This window comes from Lithobates pipiens, unplaced genomic scaffold, assembly GCF_037356315.1.
Source record: "Lithobates pipiens isolate NorthernLeopardFrog02 unplaced genomic scaffold, aLitPip1_a1.2 Scaffold_18, whole genome shotgun sequence".
Taxonomy (NCBI): Eukaryota; Metazoa; Chordata; class Amphibia; order Anura; family Ranidae; genus Lithobates; species Lithobates pipiens.
Genome location: NW_027507758.1, coordinates 117,175,380 through 117,193,678, shown reverse-complemented (window position 1 = coordinate 117,193,678; position 18,299 = coordinate 117,175,380). Strand labels below are relative to the sequence as shown.

The 18,299-nt window shown below is 40.8% G+C and overlaps 1 protein-coding gene across 2 annotated transcripts in view; it reads left to right on the top strand.

Moving 5' to 3' along the window:
• Positions 1 to 439: 439 nt before the first annotated feature.
• Positions 440 to 18,299, top strand: part of EFEMP1 (EGF-like fibulin extracellular matrix protein 1) — a 134,098-nt gene continuing 116,238 nt past the window's right edge. The window contains exons 1-2 of one of the 2 annotated variants that reach the window (XM_077486043.1): positions 440 to 632; positions 1,703 to 1,843. In XM_077486043.1, the coding sequence (XP_077342169.1) occupies positions 1,821 to 1,843 (23 nt within the window). In that variant the 5' untranslated portion in view covers positions 440 to 632; positions 1,703 to 1,820. The remainder of the gene's footprint in view (positions 633 to 1,702; positions 1,844 to 18,299) is intronic. The other variant, XM_077486044.1, reaches the window with a different exon arrangement.

The window sequence follows — 18,299 nt, the reverse complement described above, 5'->3', positions numbered from 1 at the left end:
TGACACTGCTTGTTAATCCCAATGCACCCTATACCACAAACAGTGTGATCTGCCATGTGTACATAACCTCACAGTTCAGAAAACTTATTAGTCATAATCACAACTAACAGAGCCTAACTTCTGTATGTTTGGCAGCCAAATACGAGCAAACGGCTTTGGAAATAAAGGCCAATAAAATGAGCGATATGTGGCTTATGACTAAGGGCAATAAAAAAGGGGGCTACATTCTGCGGCACATTTAACGCCAAATAATAAAAATATACACATTTTCACATAAACGTGGGTCATACTGTTTTCATTGGAAGATGTGGTTCGCATGTGAGCTGGCAAGGTCAGTTAACACATCACATATGCTTCAATAATGGGAGGATATGTATGAGAGCGAGAGAGAGAGAGAGAAAGAGGAGTGTCCCAGCAGTACAGCTGAAATGAATACCTCCTTTCAACACAGTATCCACATGCCTGAAGCAGCCGAGCGTTGATCTGCTCCCTCAGCTCCCACATTGCCTCAGTCTTTGCTCTTAGTCCCTGAGCACTGCATGCCTTGATTGCACGCCTGCCTGCATTGTCTCACCTGCACCGGAAACCCCGTTTATGATTTCCAACTGGAACGTTAGCTGACCTGTTTGAAAGTAAGAGAATGAGCTGTTTATTATTGTTCTCCGCCAACTTCATTTTGACAATATGACAATTTGTTACTTTGGGAACTTACGCAGTTTGCCAAATGAGCAACGTTACCTCTTATCATTTGGTAGCTGCGTATATAGTTTGAAATTTTTGTTGTTGTTTTTTTTTTTTTACTGCGCGTTGCAAGTTCAGCTGTTTGCTATTGCATTGCATGTTGTCTATCTTATTTATGCTGTCAGAATGCAATTGTATTCATAGAAATGTTATAAAAGAGCATACCGGGATTCTTCATTTTTGTGCCAGGGCAGAAAACCTGAGCATCTCCAGGTTGCATTACTGACTCACGAAGGTCATGAAGGGGTGAGCCAAGAAGCTGACAATCTAATATGTGAGACAGATTGTGTATATTCTGAATTAGATGTTCATTAATGTTTAAATCTTATATGCATTTAATATAGGCCTCATAGAGATGACACATATAGGATTGCCTGTTACATATTAATATATAATTTGAATAAGAATTGAATATCATATTAATCTATTGGAGTATAGTAAAAGCTGTAAAAAATTATCACAACTTTTAAAATTTTAAATACTGGCCAGCAGATACTACTATCATTCTGGTCATACATATGACAATTTTTATGACAATTTTAACCAGCTTTTATTGCAATACCTATAAAAATGGATTAAACGTGTAGGTTGCTTTATTCCTTTTTTTTTTCACTTTTTCATTGAAAGTGCTTAACAATTGCCTCGTGTATGGCCAGCATAAAGGCTCATTAATGTGATATTTTGTTGTGAAGCTGTACAACTGCATGATTGTCTGAGATGACTGAAAATTTGTCCATTTTTTTATTACCTTTTTCAAAGTACATTAGTCAAAAGTGTTTTTTTTTAAGATAGAATCAGACTTCTGTCCTGTTTTTAGTTATTTTTGTTAGTTAGTTTTTGTTATATTTTGTCCGATTTGGGAAATTTTCCATTATATTATGTCCTGAAGACACAACGTAAAAGAAAAATCTCTCTAATGTGTTAAAAAAAATCATCTCCTAAATTGCTTTTGCTTTAACAGGTGTCTTCACTGAAATATTTCACTTCTTTTATTGTTCTGATGACAGCTGTCAACTTTTGGATTTCCCCAATACTTTCTGTCCAGTGACATTGATCACCAGGACAACCAGAGAAGGAAAATGTCTCCAGTGTGGACACAGCGGTAAAGACAATAGAAGATTCCAATGTATTCCTATTTTATAGATATACTTTAACCCTCATCCTAACCCTAATACCTAACATAACCCATCAAATGGTGCTTTAACATTTAACTTTCTAACACTTAGTTCTAACATTTAATCTGACCTTATCACTTAAAGTGACATGAAACAATCATTATTATTCTCCAACAATAAGGCACCTTTCACACATGCGGACCATATGTCCGTATTTCATCCATCCATTTTCGGATGAAATATGGACATGCATGCATCCCTATGGGATAGAGGGTGTCTGCGGATGAACTTCCGCTGACACCCGATATCATCCATCTCTGCTATGGTCCGATTCTGCAGACGGAAGAAAATCCTATTTTTCTATCTGTCTGCATAGTGGTTCAGATGAACACGGACAGACGGTCCGTGTTCATCAGATCCCCCATAGAGGAGAGTGTAGATTTGACAGGGCGGTCCCTGCACACTGTGCAGGGACCGCCCTGTCATCCGCCGGCTCAGTGGGGATAAATAGAGCGATCCCCGCTGAGCAAGCGGATGTTCATGGGGCAGATCATCACGGATCCGTCCCCTGTAAAAGGGGCCTAATTTGTATACATCCCCTGCTTAATGGGACTGTAATCTATTTTTCATTAAATTGCTTCTTACTGTGTTTTTCTGCCTCCTTGTAATGTCCTCCACTAACACCAAAACTTCTCTTTTTCCATCTCACTTCTGTTTTTTGGAACAAGCATTTCATGTTAGTTGCAGTTATGTGCACTGCTCTATGTACACTACAAATCCTTTACTCTAGTCTTTTTCAACCAGGGTACCATGGCACCCTGGGGTGGCTTCAGAGATATTCAAGGGTGCTTTGGCAAAATGCCTAAAAATTGCCTCAAATTGACCAAAATGTTCAACAAGCCAGCAGGTGAATCAAGCCTTCCTTTATGTTTTGTTACTCAAAGCCACGGGTTTTAATTGTGAAGCATTACAACCTTGTGCATTGTGCAGGCCAGCTCATGTCATAGGATGATAAGGAGGACATTGGGCACCTGAGGATATTCTTGTTTTCCCCTCTTCGTCAGCACTGGGGTCACATTAGCTGAATGAGGGAGAAAAACTCAGGGAGAAGAAACACTGGAATACCAGTCAGTACCAGTGTGAAACGGTATATTTGCTTTGGAAAAATAAATCACCCCTAATGTTTGTTGATGCCACTGCATGTAAAATTATTAGTTTTTTTTTTTTTTTTTCATTTTAAAATAGGGGGGTGCCTCGTGGTTGTATATAATTTTAAATGGTGCCTTGGCTGAAAAAAGGCTGAGAAACACTGCCATAGTCCCTAATCCATCTTGGGAGTGAGCAAAAGAGGGTGACTACATCCCTACATACATACATACAAAGTGGGGACCATAGAGAATCAGCGTAGGCACCCTCTAACAGGAAGGCAGATCATAGCAAAAAAAAAATTGGACATTTAGGGGAGGCTGCAAACAATAGAATGCACATTTTTGTGTTAAGAACATGAATAGAATTTTCTTTTTTTAACCCAGAGTTTAGTGTCACTTTTAACCTTACTCAAATGTCTGAGCTAGCAAAAGCACATGATCATGTAGAGTACTGCAGAATTAACCAATCAGATTTTATGTTTTTTTTCTGCATTTAACTATAGTACATTGGCAATGGTTGGTATGGGTTACTTTGTCATTACTACACATTGCCCCTTTTAAAAAAACTTATGATCTCAGATCTTGTTATATAATATTTTGCTACAGAAAAATGTGACTGATCAAAGGAATACAAATTATGACAATTTACTAGAGGAAGTGTTAGGTTAAACAAGTATATACATGAACCTGAGAACTGGTATAAGGCTGAAAGGACTCCCAACATAGATAATAATTTACAGCAATGAGTAAGAATACCATAACAAATAAAGCACAATATAGTATGTAATGTAGAAAGGAATGTAGATTTTGCTATTTTTTCATTAATTACACCCACAGAGAAAGAAGTAGCTGGAGTTCCACTTTGACAGTGATCTTTACCTATACTGATTGCTCCAAACTGCTAAAAATCCTTTTGGTTATAAAAAAAAAAAATTCACATCATTGCACTTTGTATTCCAAAACTAAATGGGTCTGCATGCTAGGTTGTAACTGCCCAAGGTGCAACTGCTATTGGACCCATGAGGTCAGGGGGTTCCACCATGATTTTCACTTTATTTATATCTTACATTTTATACAGAATACATATACTAAATCAGGGATAGGTGACCATAGGGAGATGGGGATCTACTTGAACAACACTGATGAAGTCAGAGATCACCAGGCATAGTGTCCTGGATTTAGGGTCGGCTCACACCACAACGTGATGCCAGAAAGGCATGTTCCATGTGTGTTTCCTGCACCGTGTTCAAAACGCGCTGCCTTTGTGATCTACTGCGGGTGATGATACATTATTAACCCCAAATGTAGATCACAAATGCAGTGGACATCAAAAAAGTATTACAAAAGAGTGCAGGGTTTGGGAGTGTGTTACGCTCAGAATGTAGGATTCAAGAGTGCGTTATGTTCAGAATGCAGGGTTCAGGAGTGCATTACCCTCAGAATACAGGGTTCAGGAGTGTGTTGTGCTCAGAATGCAGGATTCAGGAGTGTGTTGTGCTCAGAATGAAGGGTTGAGGAGTCCGTTGCCCTCAGAATGCAGGGTTGAAGATTGGGTTACGCTCAGAAAGCAGGTATCAGGAGTGTAGCACACTTAGAATGTAGGGATCAGGAGTGTGTTATGCTTGGAATGCAGGCATCAAGAGTGTGTTATGCTCAGAATGCAGGGATCGGGAGTGTGGTGTTAAGCTCAGAATGCAGGGATTGGGGGGGGGGGGGGGTGTGAAGGATGGTAGAGGAGACTGCAATAGGGGTGGCCCTGTCCATAACAGTGTCCACTGTCCCCTTCACATCACCCCTCCCCCCAACACACACAGTGTCCTCTTCCCCCCTTCCCTCCCATTGCAGTGTTCTATAGTATCCTACCTGTGCACACATGAGACTGAGAGGCAGCACAGTTCTGTACAGGGGCAGGAGCAGGAGCTGGCTGAGTGACTTTTCATAATAACAAGCTGGTGATTGGCTGCTTAGGACCTAGCAACCAGCCACCCGCGGGTTAACTAGAAAAGTTAATTTGGCCAGCTCCTCCTCTCCCACCCTCTCTGCTGTTTATTGATGACAGCGGCAGAGGAGGCTGGAGGGGAGGGAGAGAGAAGGACCGAAGGTGTGGCAGAGGAGGCTGGGGACAAATAGAGGACTGGCAGCTAGCAGTAGGAGGTGGGGATCGGCAGTGCAGACCTGTTCCCGGTCTACTTGTCACCTACCTGCGGTCGACAGGTCGCCCGTGATCAACAGGTTGCCGACCCCATAAATAATATACATATACTGAATGTATATACTAAATACAGTACATACAAATCTTTTTCCTTCAGATCCCTTGCTTTGGTATAAAATGTTAAAAAAAATTGATGTAAAGCTGAATTCCGGGCACAAAAAATGATATCAATATATTCCTTAATAGTGACAAGGAATATAAATCCACTCTTTGTGCACATAGCCTGTGCATAAAGAAGACCTGTGGGAGAGGCCCAACATCTGCACCCACTACAGAATGTCTGCAAAAAAAGTTAAAAAAAAACGACAGCAGGGGGCGTTGACAAGACCAGTCACTCTGCACACGGAGAGAGAGCAACAGTGAATGGTCTTGATTACAGGAATCTTCTGCACACAGAAATATGTTCATACTGGATTACTACACACATCTGTAAGAAGTGCACAAAGCACATCAATATTCAAGAAATACCACCATGCCTCTTTAGACATTTGCTTGTTCTGGGATTCAGTTTTAATAAAATGTAAGTGTTAAAGGCATCTTTCAAATTTGTGTCTTTTCCCTATACTTCTAGAAGAGATAACTTATGTATTTTGAAAAATATTATAAAAGAAACCAAAATAGAAATAAAAAGTCTTTTTAACCCCTTCCCACCCAACCCCTGAGACCCTTTAAGTCAGTAGTTCTCAACTCCTGTCCGCAGGACCCACTAACAGGCCTGGTTTGCAAGATAACTGAAATACATCACGGGATAGATAATTTGCTGCTCAGTGATTGCAGTATTCTAGTCTGCATCTTCCCAAGGTAATACTTAAAATCTGGCCTGTTAGCGGATCCTGAGGACAGGAGTTGAGAACCACTGCTTTAAGTGGACATTTATGCCCAAGGGGTGGAATGGACTTTCTGACCATGTGAACACTGTGATTGGCTGTCACAATGGTGATGATCATGATCAGAAACCTTGACTGTCTATGCCATTAACACTCACCCTCTTTGTCACCACACATATGCGTTAAGTGGGCAGCAAGAGTTTATGGTTCACTTTAAAAATGGCAATCCTAAGATTTGCACAGGGGACACCCCCTACCTGCTCAGTACTTCATTTTTTTTTCAGTGTAACATCAGATTGTTAGTACAGCGGCTCCAGCGGTGGCTATCAGGTTTTTAGTTTTTTTTAAATCAGCAAAAAAAATTGTGGTGTGTACTAGGCTTTAATAGAGTACCATGAGGGTTATATGAGCAATTACTTCCTGCCTTTCAGCCTTCTAATCTATAATGTATGCACAAAACAGGAGCTCTTGGAAGGGGAAGCAGGGAGACTGAAGCTTCAGGTAAAACAAAATTTAGAAAGTAATGGATAGGAGGAAGGAATACCCAGAGGGACCTTCGTGTCAGGTACCAAATCCTATGAAAGATTCTACACAAAAAAACCCTAACAAATAAATTAAGGACTTTAACAGTACCACTCCAAAATAAGTTAAAAATATCAAATATTCATTGCACAAAGGTTAAAAAAACATGTTACCACTAGTAAAGCTCATACACAATTATTAATATACACATAAATTACACAAAATATGCTTGCTGTGACTTTGACACGTTTCACAGGACGTTGTTCGCTTCACCAGGAGGAAAAAATGACAGCCAAGCTCTATAATAATGAAGAATACAAGTTTGTTACTACAAATACACAAATGTTCAATAGAGCTTTTTACACCAACATTAGGATGTACCCTCTACATTAAGGATGAACCGAACACCCCCGTTTCGGTTCGCACCAGAACCTGCAAACAGACCTAAACTTCGTGTGAACTTTAGAACCCTATTAAAGTTTATGGGACTCTAACGTTCAAAATCAAAAGTGCTAATTTTAAAGGCTAATATGCAAGTTATTGTCATAAAAAGTGTTTCGGGAGCAGTGATTTTTAATAATGCTTAAAGTGAAAGTAAACCCATCGATTTAAACAGTTAAAAAAAAAAGGCATGCCGGGAATGCTAACTGCACATTGGCTGTGCTCTCAGCCAAACTATCAAACCATCCAATGGCTGGTGTCATAACGAATCACATGTGCAGCACCATAGCAGTTGAAGATTAAACAGAGGCAAAGATGGCAGCTTCCTTGGCTGAAAACGATAGAGGAGTTTACTTCCACTTTAAAGTGAAAAAATAAAAGTGTAATATTCCTTTGAATTTCGTACCTGGGGGGGTGTGTATAGTATGCCTGTGAAGGGGCTCATGTTTCCCATGCTTAGAACTGTCCCTGCAGAAAGTGTAATTTCTGCAGGAAAAAAAGTCATTTAAAATCACTCGCTGCTATAATGAATTGTCGGCTCCCGTAATACAGAGAACAGTCATTGAAAGTCATTGATAAAAAAAAAAAAAGCGTGGGGTTCCCCCAAATTCAATTACCAGGCCCTTCAGGTCTGGTATGGATATTAAGGGGAAGCCCGCGTAAAATTTTTAAAAAAATTACGTGGGGTTCCCCCCAAATATCCATACCAGACCCTTCAGGTCTGGTATGGATTTTAAGGGGAACTCCACGCCAAATTTTAAAAAAATGGCATGGAGTTCCCCCTAAAAATCCATACCAGACCCTTTATCCGAGTACTCAACCTGGCAGGCCGCAGGAAAAGAGGGGGGGGATGAGAGAGCGCCCCCCCAAACTGTACCAGGCCACATGCCCTCAACATTGGGAAGATGCTTTGGGGTCACCAAAGCACCTTGTCCCCATGTTGATGAGGACAAGGGCCTCATCCCCACAACCCTGGCCGGTGGTTGTGGGGGTCTGCGGGTGGGGAGCTTATCAGAATCTGGAAGCCCCCCTTAACAAGGAGACCCCCAGATCCTGGCCCCCCGTTTGAAATGGTAAGGGGGTACAAAAATAGCCATTTCACAAAGAAAGTGTAAAAAATTGTGAAAAAAGACACACACACCGTTGCAAGTCCTTTATTAGAAATAAAAAAAAGATTCCAGCGGTGGTAACCCACTCTTGCTATCCAGCGATGGATGATCATTTCTCCAGGGTCCAGCTATGGCTGATCTGATCCAGCGATGGGTGGTCTCTCCCTCCAGAGCAGCGCATCCATCCTCTGTCTCCACTGCAGACACTACGGGAATCCCGGCAGCCTGACACTTCTTATCTGAGGAGGGCGGGGCCACCCGTAACCTAGCCCGCCCCCTCTGACGCAAGGGGAAAGCCGGGCTTCCCCAGTGACATCCCCGGTGACCCTACCCCCTCTGATGTAACGGAAACCTGTGTTAGATCAGAGGTGGGTGGGGTCACCCATACGTCACTGGGGAAGCCCGGCTTTCCCCTTGCGTCAGAGAGGGGCAGGGTCAGGTGACGGGTGGCCCCGCCCTCCTCAGATAAGAAGTGTCAGGCTGCCAGGATTCCCGCAGTGTCTGCTCCAGTGGAGACAGAGGATGGATGCGCTACGCTGGAGGGAGAGATCACCCATCGCTGGATCAGATCAGCCATCGCTGGACCTCGGAGAGACGATCATCCATCGCTGGATAGCAAGAGGGGATTACCACCAGTTGAATCTTTTTTTTTTTTTTTAATAAAGGACTTTTGCAACGGTGTGTGTATTTTTTAACTATTTTTTACACTTTCTTTGTGAAATGGTAGGGGTACTTTTGTACCCCCTTACCATTTCAAACAGGGGGGTTGGATCTGGGGGTCCACTTGTTAAAGGGGGCTTCCAGATTCTGAAAAGCCCCCCGAAGAGCCCCACAACCACCGGCCAGGGTTGTGGGGATGAGTCCCTTGTCCTCATCAACATGGGGACAAGGTGCTTGGGGGGGACCCCACAGCATCCTCCCAATGTTGAGGGCATGTGGCCTGGTACAGTTCAGGAGGGCGGGCGCCTCTCATCCTCCCCTCTTTTCCTACGGCCTGCCAGGTTGAGTGCCCGGATAAAGGGTCTGGTATGGATTTTTAGGGGGAACTCCACGCCATTTTTTTTTTTATTTGGCAAGGAGTTCCCCTTAAAATCCATACCAGACCTGAAGACCTTTTATTGTTTCACTTTAAGCATTATTAAAATCACTGCTCCCGAAAAAACTTCAGTTTTTAAAACTTTTTTTTGCATTGATATATGTCCCCTGGGGTATGACCCAGGTCCCCAAACACTTTTTATGACAATAACTTGCATATAAGCCTTTAAAATTAGCACTTTAGATTTCTCCCATAGACTTGTTACAGGGTGTTCCGTGGCTTTTCGAATTTGCTGCGAACACCCCAAATTGTTCACTGTTCGGTGAACAGGCGAACAGGCAATGTTCGAGTTGAACATGAGTTTGACTCGAACTCGAAGCTCATCCCTACTCTACATACCTATCATATCAACTTATAACACAAAATACTATACTAAGGAAGATACTCCACAGGTTACGATAAGTTGTTGTCAGTTTCTACAGCAGATAGGGCAGTCCATTAGGCATATGAATCATGGGTCAAGGTACAAGCCAATCTTAGATAATAAGGATTATCTATAACGGTGGTCTCCAAACTGCGGCCCTGGGGGCAGATGTGGCCCTTTGTATGCCTTTATCCAGCCCTTGAGGCATTATTTCTGCCACTGACACCAACAATGGGGCATAATTCCTGTCACTGATACCAACAATGGGGCATAATTCCTGCCACTGACACCAATGATAAGGCATAGTTCCTTCCACTGGTAACAAAAATGGGGCACTATTCCACCAACTATTTCTCCTAATAATACCAGAGATTAGGCATTGCTTACTCCCACTGGTCACATTCCAGCCCACCTAAAGTCTGAAGGACAATAAACTGGCCCTTTCTTTATAAAGTTTGGAAACCCCTGATCTATCATATAAAAAAGGGAACATATTAGTGAAGCTCAGGGAATGGTGGACAGTATACTTGTCAAACACAGGGGAACAAACACTCAAAAAGGGAGGAGGGTTCCATATACTTTGTAGGGAGCCCTATGTATTCCCAACTATACCCCTACTCCCCATACATCTGTAATGCATACACAGAACAGAAGCCTTTGGAAAGGGAAGCAGGTAGAGTGAATCTTCAGGTAAAACAACTTGAGGTCGACTCTGCATGTAATGTAAAGAAATAAGGCTAAAGGAGCGCCTGGTGACCAAAGAGGTAATTTGTATTTTATAAGAAGTTTCAGCAAAAAAAAGAGGCCAACGCGTTTCGGAGCTGCTAGCAAAAATAGTTGTGGGATGATCCTGTTGGAGGGTGCCTTTGGCACATGGATCTGGACTGTTACAAGTCCTCAGCTCTGGCTGTTTGTTCAGAGGCAGCAATGAGAAGTGTTTTTTCCCCCCCAGAGATTTGTAGCTTGACTGGTGGGAGGGACTAAGTCCCTCCCACCAGTCCAGATCCATGTGCCAAATGCATCCTCCAACTGCTAGTAGCCCTGATGAAGGTAGAGTCTTTAGTCCCCCGAAACACGCTGGCCTCTTTTTATTGCTGAAACTTCAAATATAATACAAATTAATTACCTGTTTGATCACCGGGCGCTCCTTTATCCTTATTTCTTCTACATTGTAGCCACAGATGTCAGTGAGGACTTGTTTTGAAGCTTATTTATTACCTGTTAAGAATATGTACTGTAAATACACAAATGGCCAAAATCCTGGAAAGGTTTACTTTAAGTAATGTCCCTGGGTTTTTAAAAGTTAATTTACTTCTTGCTAAAAATGTGTAAATATCTGATTGTCCATGGCAGGACCATAGTTTCACATTAAAGGTCTGCCATGAAAATTGGGAGATTACTCAAAAGATTTTTCTTTTTATAGAGAGCTTTATTTGTTTCCTATGGAACATTGCCTGGCATTTTCATTCTTGAATCTAATACCCAAAGTAATGCTTTATGTAGGTTTAGTAACTATGACTCTATCAGTGTGCCAATGTGTGTGTTATGTTGCACTGAATTATGTTTGGACTGGGGATCAATGCAACATACAACTTGCAATACAGCTCTCTCATATCAGGAATACTAAGCATGTGGCTTTGATTACAAGTCTCTCCTGCATTCTTTTTTTGTAAGAGACTCCTGAGCTATGCAATTGATATTGCCAACAAACCGAAACATCACATAGCAGGGGAAATTAAATCAACCTGCTGTCAGGATGACTGATCTTTGATATTTAAATGTCAAAAATATGATTATCACTTGGGACTCCTCTTTCTTCGATTTACTGACAGATATTACACCTTGACAACAATATATCAGTGGAAATATGTATTCCAAATATTATAAGAGATTTTATTTTTTATTTTTAGAAATTCTTTATTTAGAAGCAACAGATACAAAGATAATATAAGTACAGGCCATCTGGAAGTACAGTTGTTAGGCCTTTTACACACGGTCGGACATTCCGATGGACAATGTCCGATAGGACCATGTTGTCGGATAATCCGACCGTGTGTAGGCTCCATCGGACTGTTTCCATCGGAGTATCCGACGGACCAAGTTTTCCAGCTGGGCTATAAAATTTTGTGACAACATGATCCGATCGGACTTTGTCCGATCATGTGTAGAGAATTCCGATCGGACAAAGTGCCACGCATGCTCAGATCAAATTCCTAGACCAAAGCTATTGGCTACTAGCCTGAACGTAGTCCCGTCCTAACGAAATAACGTCATCACGTTAAGTACGATCGGATTTTCTGACAACTATGTCCGACTGTGTGTATGCAACAGTTTCGGACAAAATCCGTCGGAACAAAATCCGACGGATTTGGTTGTCGGAATGTCCAACCGTGTGTACTAGGGCTAACAAATAAATAGTAGGGAGACTACAGAAGTCACTTGGGCTGGTAATGCCTAAGGCATACATGTCAATAACATGAATCTCATGGCCTGATCAAGGTGACTTCAATCATCGTCAGCAGGAAAACGATTTTCATTTATGTTTTTAAAGCTATGTTTTTAATTTTTGTGGTTAACCTCATTGAACCAGGTAAAAGAGAGAAGGAAGGGAGGTTAAAAAAAAAAGAAAACAGGGAAGGTGCAGGCAAGATGTGGAGAAATAGAGGTGGGCTTCAGCAAGTCATTAGTTTGATACTTAAAGTGGTTCTAAAGACATAAGGTTTTTTACCTTAATGCATTGTATGAATTAAGGTAAAAAAAACTGCTGTGTGCAGAAGCCCCCCAATCTCAATCCAGTGATCTGCATGAGAGCTTCGGCTCTTTGGGGGCTCTCCCTCCTCATTGGCTGAGATAGCAGTGACACACAGCAGCAGTGGCTCCAGAGTAAGCCTGCTTGGGTGCCCCCACAGCAAGCTGCTTGCTCTGGGGGCTTTAGGCAGGAGGGAGGGGCCAGGAGTGCAGGGGGGGACCTGAGGAGAGGAGGATTAGGGCTGCTCTGTGTAAAACTACTGCACAGAGTGGGTAAGTATACCATGTTTATCACTTTAAAGAAGTAGGATGTCATCCATTTTACTCTTGGGAGGTCAAGAGTGTTTGCTCTTTGTATAAGAAATATGGCGTCCAGGTCTGCCAATATTTATCCTTCTGTTCATTCATTGCCATAGTGAGAATTTTACATTTTCTGAACCTCTTCAATTCTGACATGCCAGTGCGATTTGGTGGGCGGAGATAATGGTTTTCCACATCGCCGGCTTTGGCTGCATTAAAGAGTTTTAACAGAGCATTTTTATATTTTTTGGTAGATAGGGGGGTATCATGGAATAAATAAGCCAAAGGATTTCACCCAAGAGATACACCTGTCAGAATTTTCATAGTTCAACCCTGTCCCAAAAGATCGTAAGTTTTGGGCAATCCCAACAAATATGCAACAAAATTTCCTATGACTCCAAGCAACACCAGCATTTATTAAAAGTCTGTGAGTACATGTAGTGGAGGGTCACTTGGGTTCTATATCACCGAATGAGAAGCTTATATAGCCTTCTTTCTAATGATTGCATGCTATGGAAGCTTTATGTGCAAAAATAATGATTTTTTTTCTTTTTGAGGTTGCAAGAAGGTAGTTTTCAAGTCTGCCCCCCCCCCCCCCCCCCAAACTCTGTATGAAAGGGAGTTTCTGCGGAAGTCCTGTCTCTATTAATAAGGCATATAATATTGATAAGGTATTCCTTACTAGTGTTCTGTCTAAAAAAAAAAAAAATTGTTCAAATAAGGATGGCTTCCTCTCCCTTTTATGATTTTTTATTGTTTTACTTTTTTGCTCATTACATGAACATAAAGCTGTTGATTTATCATTGGCTTTAAATGGAAAAAGAACAAGTAAGCTAGAACTTTGAAAAGCAATGATATAATGTTGTGATGCTTTATGAATGAATATAATAAAGCCCAACTCCAGAGAGAACATACAACATACAACACTTGGGCTAAGATAGGAATCTCTGCCACGTATTTACTGCTGTAGGTCCCAGCTGTGGGGGGGGGGGGGGGGGTTCTCTTCTAGTCTGCCACTATGGCAGGGAGGGACAGGCAGTACAGGTATACGCCACTTTTAAGTACACAATGGGATTTATTTACTAAAGCTGGAAAGTGCAAAATTAGGCTCACTTTTGCATAGAAACCAATGAGCTTCTAACCCCAGATTGTTCAATTAAGCTTTGGTAATAAAACCTGGAAGCTCATTGATTTCTATGCATAAGTGAGCCTGATTTTGCACTTTCCAGCTTTAGTAAATAAACCCCATTGTGTACTTAAAAGTGGGGTATGCCTGTACTGAGAAATTTCTCCAGGAGGGACCAGACAAAGATGGTAACATAAACTAATTTTTAGTACTATGGGGAAGGGTTTGGACCTCTGCTAGGACTTCTAGGTCTTTCCCACTTTTTCAAAAAACAAGAAAGACACATTCACTTATATAAAGCTAACAAACTCCACAACACTTTACAAGGTACACTATAGCCTACTGTGGCAGACAGAGGAAACAATTTGTGTGTCACAATTCAACTACTAGAACAATACAACTGCTTATTCACTGTGAAAGATTAGATGGTGGTGTACAGTGGGGGGAAGTGTGTGTGGGTAAGACCTTGATATCCTAAGTTAGCAGGTAATGATGCTGAGCAACGGTGTTGGATCAGTGAATAGGTAAGTCTTCGAGGCAATGAAGAGAAGGTGAGTATCAAAGCTGGATCTACTTTATTATTTTTTTTGGGGGGGGGGATTATTTTTTTGCTCAATCTATAATTGGGCTTTAACACCTTCCCCCACATGAAAAAGATGGAAAGGTCAGCCCGACTGCTTAGAGATGTCAAATGTGTTTTTTTTTCACCCTTCAATGATGAGTCCTCGAGTCTGTTTCTTATCCTAGCATTGGAATGGTTGGATCAGGCATAGTATAAAGCTATTTGTAACCACTCTAAGGCTCATTCTCACACTTGTGATTCTTCCACTGGAGAAAAATTACCTACAAAGTACGGTAACTGCTAAACGTATCTTCTCTAGTGGCACTGCTACCTCACCAGCCCCATCAGCAAGAGGTCACTCCCTCATTGCTCTCTCGCTAGATATCAAGAGTTCAAACATTTTAGTAAATGAAGAAGCCACCTCCTTTAGGTAAAACGGCAACTTCACCAAATTGGTTAAACATTGCCAGATATAGAATCACCAGTGTGATATCTGCTCATAACACAATTCCAAATATTGCCTAGCTCCATTTCAGCTATTGGACAACAAGAATAATCTGATGGAGTCTATACCATAAGGTTCTCAATATAATACATATTCCAAATTCAATTGCCTGAAAATATGCATGTCAGAAAATTAGTGAAGAATGGTAGAGCTGGAGTCATTTAAACAGAAACCATTAATATCTTTCCAAAGTTTTCCTGCTATTCTTACATAATTAAAGACTTGAAGCACCTGTCTTTAATTTTTTTAGATTTAGGTAATGTATATCTTTCAAGCAAGGAGTTTATATAAAAATGCGCAGTATCAGGTTTTAAAATGTGTTATATGACAATGGTATTTCTTAACTTTCAAAATCATTCAAATAGCACCTTATACCGCATGGTTACTTCTTGAGGACATTATAACATGTATAGTTACCATATGATTGTGCTTTGCAGAGGATCTAAGAAGTGGCACAGAGCTAGCTTGTATCATTCAGAACATTTTCAGTATATACAATACATTTTTTGATGTTAGATTTATAATATAAACTTAGCTCCATAGTATAATGGTTTAATAAAGCAGACTATTGAGCCTCACCGTTTTTAAACATTGAAGGAAATCTGGAATGAAAGACACACAAGGGGGGATTTACGAAAACCGGAGTGTGCAAAATCTAGTGCAGCTGTGCATAGCAACCAATTAGCTTCCAGGTTTTTTTTCAAAGCTTAAAGTGATACTAAAGACAAACATGCCATATTTACCTGCTCTGTGCAATGGTTTTGCACAGAGCAGCCCAGATCCTCCTTTTCTCAAGTTCCTCTTCGGCGCTTCTGGTCCCTCCCTCTTGCCGAGTGCCCTCACAGCAAGCAGCTTGCTATGGGGGCACCCGAGCCAAGCCACTGCTCTGTGTGTTCATTCAGACATAGAGCCATGGCTTGGCTCCCTCTTTCTCCTCATTGGCTCACTGATTTTGATTGACAGCAGTGGGAGTCAATGGGACCCACTGTGTCTCAGCCAATCAGGAGGGAGTGTCCCAGACAGCTGAGTCTCTCGTGCAACATTGTTGGATTGATATGGGGCTCGGGTAAGTATTAGTGGGGATGCTGCCCATAGAAGGTTTTCTATCTTAATGCAAGGTTCCTAACTGGTTATGAAAGTTCTTTTTTACTATTCTAGACCCAATCTTATGACAAAAATAGCCTCTTATCAGCCTCTTCATTTCGGTAAGAATAAAAATTTTAAGTGACAAACACAACAAGGAAAACAACTACAAAGAACAGTAAATCAAATAATCTAAACCTTCTAAATAAATGAAAATAGGAGTAGATCTTTTTAAGAAAAATTTACCAAAGCATCTAAATTTTTCACCCAATCGTCTCACAGTTTCTACTCAGGTGTAAATTAATTTTACTGCTCGTCCCTAATCTGAATACTTGTTTTAGAACAGTGACTCAAAGTGTTGAGGATCCAAAGAATTGTATTAACATACGGTAATCGCTAGTCCATCCATGGGCTTGGGTACAACCAGCATGGCCGCATTTTAAAATGTGATTATTGTCAGTGGCTATAGCTGCTAGCCATATCACTGTGTTCTCCTAGTGGGGACAGCTCCCCATGCCCCCCACCCACCAGGAGAACACAATAGCTCAACAGGGGGGATCCCCCCAACAACAGTGACTGAAATTCTCAGCAATAAGATCTGTGAATGCTTTCCCGCTATAAATATGCAACCTTTTTGGAAAATGACATGACTATTTGATCAGTTCTAGCGGTGACCAAAATACTTTAAGGTGATCTTTCAATAATCCTATTGTTTTCATATTATTTAAATTGGATCTATTAAAATTAAAGTGCGGGTGGTAATTTTCGCAGAACTGAAATTAATGAGATAAGAAAGGCTGGAAAATTGACAGACATTTTGAAATGGGCTGGAGCATGTGTGAGAGCATAAGGGTTTACCTTATTTTGAAAGTTTTGGCTTTACATAATCTTAATACTTTTAATACTATATATGTCATCATTGTATCTGTTATTTCAGAGATTATACTTATGAATGGTATGTATCGCAGTCATTGTCATAAGGAATATATTTATTAATTTGATGGTACAGACACATAAGCTATGTCGCTGAGGAGAGACCATTTTTCGACCTTCTTCAAATGCATTGCTATCCATTTTTTAGCTGTGGAAATGCACGGATAGCCATTTTTAGCTGCGGAAATGCATTGATAGACTTTTTTAGCTGAGGATTGACTAGGAAACACCTTCCAGAATATTTGTTTGCTGTCTGCTTACCACTGGTAAAATTTAATTTCAGCTACGGTCCCAGAGGTACAATATAAAGTTAAAAGAAGTTAGGGAAATTCTCTCCTTGGAACAGGTATCCCCATCCAAAGATTTCCCCTCACCTTTTGTTCTAAAATGTAGGATTTCATCTTATTTTGTTTCATATATATATAACTAGAGGGATGAATCTCCACAATGGTGTCACAGAGAGCCTCAAACACATTGCAGAGGGTCTGAAGTTATACCAACTCTTTCCAAAGCTTAAAATAAAAAGTTTTGCCTTGTTTTACACTTTGAAAGATCTTGTTTCTGCATTTATCAAAAGACTAGATTATTTGCTCTAAGCTATCAATTTCCATTTAAAGGTCTGTCAACCTATAGATGTATTTCCCCACCCAACCCCATCTATAATAAAAGGTAAAGAATAATGTTTCCAATTTTAGAAGCATTTGGGCTTTCTCGTTATTTTTTCTTGGTTGAGTTTCTTCTGCCAGCAATATACGAATAATTTTGGTAATTCAAAGACTTGGCTTCTCCTCTAAAGGACTTTTAAAGCACGATGTATAATACCCCTCCTCATAGAAACACATACCCTTCCTGAAATTCCCCATCTCTTCATTTAGCCACAGGAAGGAAAGAAAGGAAGTCTTGTTGAGCTCCACATAATTCTAGTATTAGCTAACACAGGGCTAAGTACACTCTTCCTATCCCTCTGCCTCTATATGACAACACTTGGCCAATGACCAGCATTGTTACATGACATGAAGCAGAGTGAGTCCCATGCTCTTCTATAACCATTTTTTCACTTCCAGCTGAAGTGAATTGAGGAGTAAAGAAAAGGTAAGTATATTGTATTTTCCTGCTAAAGAGAGCATTAAAGCAAACTTGTTTCTTTTTCCATTATTCATATTACAGGTTTTCTTTAAGTTAGACTCATACACTAGAGAATGGACAGACCTGCAGGCACAATCCAACTGCTTTGGGCGTATGTACTGGCCAGTAGAAATATTTTGTTTCAGAATTTTGTTTTCATCCGAAAAATACATTTATTTAGTTACTCCTGAAATTCGTTTTTATTTATTTTGTTTAGTTAAAAAATGCATTCTTACGAAAATCCGAAATAATTAAGGTCGAATCTGTCATTGAAGGCTTATGGTGTCTGTCGAATGTTCTAAGAATATTTGACAGAGCAGCTAAACTGTACGATGCCGCAAC